Genomic DNA, 4,230 nt, shown 5'->3' on the forward strand with positions numbered 1-4,230 from the left:
ATAAAAAGAAAAAGAATAAGCGGCTAGAAAAGAGACATTTTTATTTATTAAATTGTCTCAACAATATTGGATGATAAAAAAGAAAATTATTATACAAACAATACCTAATCTGATTAGTTTCAACTATTTCTTTCTACAATTTTCAGAGGAATATGTTAACTACAAAACTATATTCATGAGAGAGAGACAGAGAGAGGGGCAGGTACTTGCAAGAAGAGACTGAAGCAGCAATTACACTAATTATTTCAGCTTTCCTGTTGAGTCTTACATAAAATGAACCCAACATTTTGAAACACACATTGTAAACCAAGTAAAAACCAGTAAACGTCAATTTCAAGGTCAGCCTACAGAATATCTGAAAACTTGTCTATTATGCATCAGTTGCAAGAGAACTGTCTGGAAGACATGTATACAGACCTTGTAAGGAAATGTAACAGAAAATAAATAATATGAAACTTCAACACCTGTTTGGAAGCAAGAATGGATTAAGTTTGGGTTGTGACCGTCTTCCAAAGCTTCACCCACTCAACCATGGAATCAGCCGCACGAGTGAACACTGGATCTATTCGCCCCAGCTGCTCCTTCACGGCTGCAGCAATCTCAACCACACAATCTTCTGCTGTATTTGCTGCCGGACTCAATCTCATTGATTGAAAGAACGGAACAACTTCTTCCATCAGCTTCACCCCCTCCCACTCTTTCTTCAAACTCTCTACAGCATCACCTCTTTCTTTCCTCCATACGTATGGAAGCCCAGTTTTCACGCCATATCCCATGTGATCACACACAACCTTAACACACATTCCGGTCCATATATCCTCCACAGTTTCCCACCTGAACTTTCCTTCTTTTGCCAGCCTGAAAGATGGCAGCAAAGCAGGTCCCACCAACTCACGATCAAATGCTACGTTGATTCCGCTCAGAGGCATCATTGCCCTAGCTGGTACAGTGAGAACAGCATCAACGTATCGAGTGTTCCTAAGCGCCGGCTTGAGGGCTTGTGTGGGTGCATCAAGATCTGCTAAATTAAGACACAGCCCACATGACAGAGCACACGAGACACCACTTCGCAAGCTAAATGGATAGCCACGAACAAAATCAGCTCCTTTACGGAAAGGATCGTAGAGAGTATTAAAGAAAAATGGGGTGGCAGGAGTCGAAAGGTTATTGATGTGTTGGGAGATGGCGTCGACTTGGTTACCCTCATTATCCTTAGCTGGAAAGCAATCATCATCTATTGAGATGATATATTTCTTCTTCGACAAGAGATAGCCAAAATATCGGCATGAAAATCCAGAGAAAGTTACAGCATTTGAAGTTCCAATAATTCGTTGAATATCAGCTTTTGTATAGGTATCATAATTAAATCCACCTGGAATTTTAAGTTCTTCTTTGTGGTCAGGATCTTTGATAATTATCAGGTGAAATCGGGAGAATACTGCTCTCCATTCTTCCAGAAATGAAGTAAGATCTGGTTGAATTGCAGCTATCACAATATCTACCTCATCATCTTTCACACTGACTAGAGACATTTTTTCAGGCTACAACGAGAAAGCAAAAACAGGTTTCGTTCTCTTGAGAAATGGCTAGAGCCTTTTGCAATAATTTGCTTGTTATTAGAACAATATCAGAATTTCTCAGAGCATCCTGAAAATTAGATTGTTATAAGGATTCCGCCATGATGCTACAGGAGGACTTAAATATGAAAACTTACTAGTAGGAAGCACAGGAGTAAGAACACATTGGATGTTAAATGCGTCAATTAGAGAAAGGATTTCTTCTTTCCCAGTTGCAATAAACAGCTTCAAAATCTTTTCGTTTAGTTTCCCAGCTCTCAACGTCCTCTGCCAAGATAAGTATTCAGAGTGTTATCACATGTTAACCGGCTCCAACATGATTAACTAGAAGGATCTTCACGAAAAGTTTCAGAGTTATTCATCAGATCTACCAATATAGAGAGGTTTTCCAGTTTTCACTTAGCGCCATTCATCATTCGATTTCTATTCCACCTTTCATTTACAGTTTTACACAACATGGACAATCATGTAGACTGGACATATTGAAGTGACCGAAAAAAAAGAAAAAACTCCCCTTATATTCTTTGGATAAAAATCACAACCCAGTATTTCTTTAATATGCTGTATAAGGCTAGGCCACTCCTACTTTGACATGATGCAGTCTGACAATAAGTTGCTGAACTAAGATTATTTTTTATAGTGAATTAAGATATTCTTGTTAAGCAAAAGTGTCAGATAAATCCCATACCTATATAAGTGCAAGCTAAAAAAACAATGCGTCTTTTCTCTCTTTGATCTGGATTGGTATATTACTTACAAAAGAACAATCAAAATGTAATTAACTCAAAAGTCTTAAAAAACTGACCCAAGAGAAAGCCACAAAATTCTTTCAGCATTCATGATAATTGAACACTACTTACAACAGGATTACAAGGGGAACCCCGAACCAACAAAATGCATCAGAATCAGATCACAACACAGATAAATTATATAAGCATACTTCATAATCCAAAAAGATTAAACCTGCCCCAAATTGACAGATGAAAACCCCATAAATTACAAAGGCAAACAGAAAAAATAGCCGTAAGCGTGCAAGCTCAGAGATACATAGATAGATAACAAGTGCAAGCCACAAACATATTTCCTTCAATTTACATCTCAAAATTTGCACCGATTAAACTGGATAGCAACAAAGAATCCACCAAAGAAACACCCAGAAATGCATCAGATTCAGATCAGAACAAAGATAAATTACACAAGCATACTTGAAAATCCAAAAAGATTAAAACATGCCCCAAATTGAAAGATGCAAAACCACCCCAAATTACAGAGGATATCTCAAAGATAGCTAGCTAGCAAGTCAAGCTACAAACCTAATTCCTTTAATTTACATTTCAAATATTTTGCAAAAGAGCCCACAAAAGGAAAACCTAGAATATGCATCAAGAATCAGATCACAGCACAAACAAGTTAGATATAGAGACAAAAAAAAGACCCATAATCATACTTGATGATAAATCCAAAGTGATTCAAATTGACAGATGAAAAACAAAAATAAAATAACTGTTAAGTGAAAGATAAGATAAAAAGAACTAAGTAATAAAGAAGAAAGTGAAGTGGGGTTGTTACCAGGAAAAGGTCAAGAAGGATGTGTTCAGGCAAGAAAGAGAGATCAGAAAAGGAAGAAATATGGAGGAGGGCAGAGTCAATAGCGAGAGAAAGAAGGGAAGGCGGGTCGGTTCTCATTCATTCATTTATTTATTTATCCCCTTCACTCACTCCGATACTTTCTCCTTTTGCTAACACATGTGACAGAGCAGTAGAACAAAGCAATCACTTGTTTACATCTAAAGATTGCTGTTGTGTGTCAATGGAGAGTTGTGTTGGAAGCTACCAGGAATTCGGAGGAAAAAAAAAGCGAAGCTACGTGGAACTTTTTATTTTATTTTATTATTATTACTAATATTAGTACTCGCGCATCGCGGACACAAATCATGTTTAATTGTGATGTAGGTTGTTTGAATCATGTGCAAACAACCTTAAAATATAATCTCTCATATAAAAATTATATAAAATTAAATATTAATTATGAAGCAGAATATAAATTATTGTTCAAATCTCGTAGTGGACAACCTATTTTTTTTTAATATTTATAGCAACCTAACCCCTTGATTTTAGTACTTGCATTTCGTTTCGTTGTCAATATTAAAGAATACTAAACGTGTCATGTTGTGATATGTTGTAACGACCCGATCGGTCGTTTTGAACATTTGCATTCCGCTTAGCTATTTGAAGTCTTGATTAGCTTCGTAATTATGACTTGTGTGTATCTTCGGTTTTGGTTTTCAGGTGTTTCAGAATTTGTTTGGAAGAATGAATTTCATGTTTGAAACTTTAAGTTGGAAGAGTTGACCGAGCTTAACTTTTTAGTATTTGACCTCATTTCGGAGTTTTGATAGTTCTGTTAGGTCCGGATAGTGATTTTGGACTTGAGCATATGCCCGGATTTGCTTTTGGATATTTTTAGGAGGTTTCGACACTATTTGGCAAAAGTTGAAAATTTGAAGGTTTGAAATGTTCATAAGTTTGACCGAGAGTTGACTTTGATGATATCAGATTCGGATTGTGATTCCGGGAATTAGAATAGTTTCGTTATGTCATTTAGAACTTGTGTGCAAAATTTGAGTTCATTCCAGGTTGATTTGATATGGTT

At 36.4% G+C, this 4,230-nt stretch overlaps 1 protein-coding gene across 3 annotated transcripts; it reads right to left on the reverse strand.

Annotated features, from left to right (window-relative positions):
• Positions 1-220: 220 nt before the first annotated feature.
• On the reverse strand, positions 221-3,407 carry LOC104099037 (probable UDP-arabinopyranose mutase 5). 3 transcript variants are annotated; one of them, XM_018771716.3, is made up of 3 exons: positions 3,147-3,407; positions 1,715-1,844; positions 221-1,522 (listed from the first exon to the last, which is right to left on the reverse strand). In XM_018771716.3, the coding sequence occupies exons 1-3, from the start codon at positions 3,261-3,263 to the stop codon at positions 486-488; spliced, it is 1,284 nt and encodes a 427-aa protein (XP_018627232.1). In that variant the 5' UTR covers positions 3,264-3,407; the 3' UTR covers positions 221-485. The 3 variants fall into 3 exon arrangements, with proteins under 3 accessions (XP_018627232.1, XP_018627230.1, XP_018627231.1); XM_018771714.3 differs by having other exon boundaries at positions 221-1,647; positions 1,715-1,911; positions 3,147-3,404; XM_018771715.3 differs by lacking the exon at positions 1,715-1,844 and having other exon boundaries at positions 221-1,647; positions 3,147-3,404.
• Positions 3,408-4,230: the final 823 nt, after the last annotated feature.

This window comes from Nicotiana tomentosiformis, chromosome 5, assembly GCF_000390325.3.
Source record: "Nicotiana tomentosiformis chromosome 5, ASM39032v3, whole genome shotgun sequence".
Classification (NCBI taxonomy): Eukaryota; Viridiplantae; Streptophyta; class Magnoliopsida; order Solanales; family Solanaceae; genus Nicotiana; species Nicotiana tomentosiformis.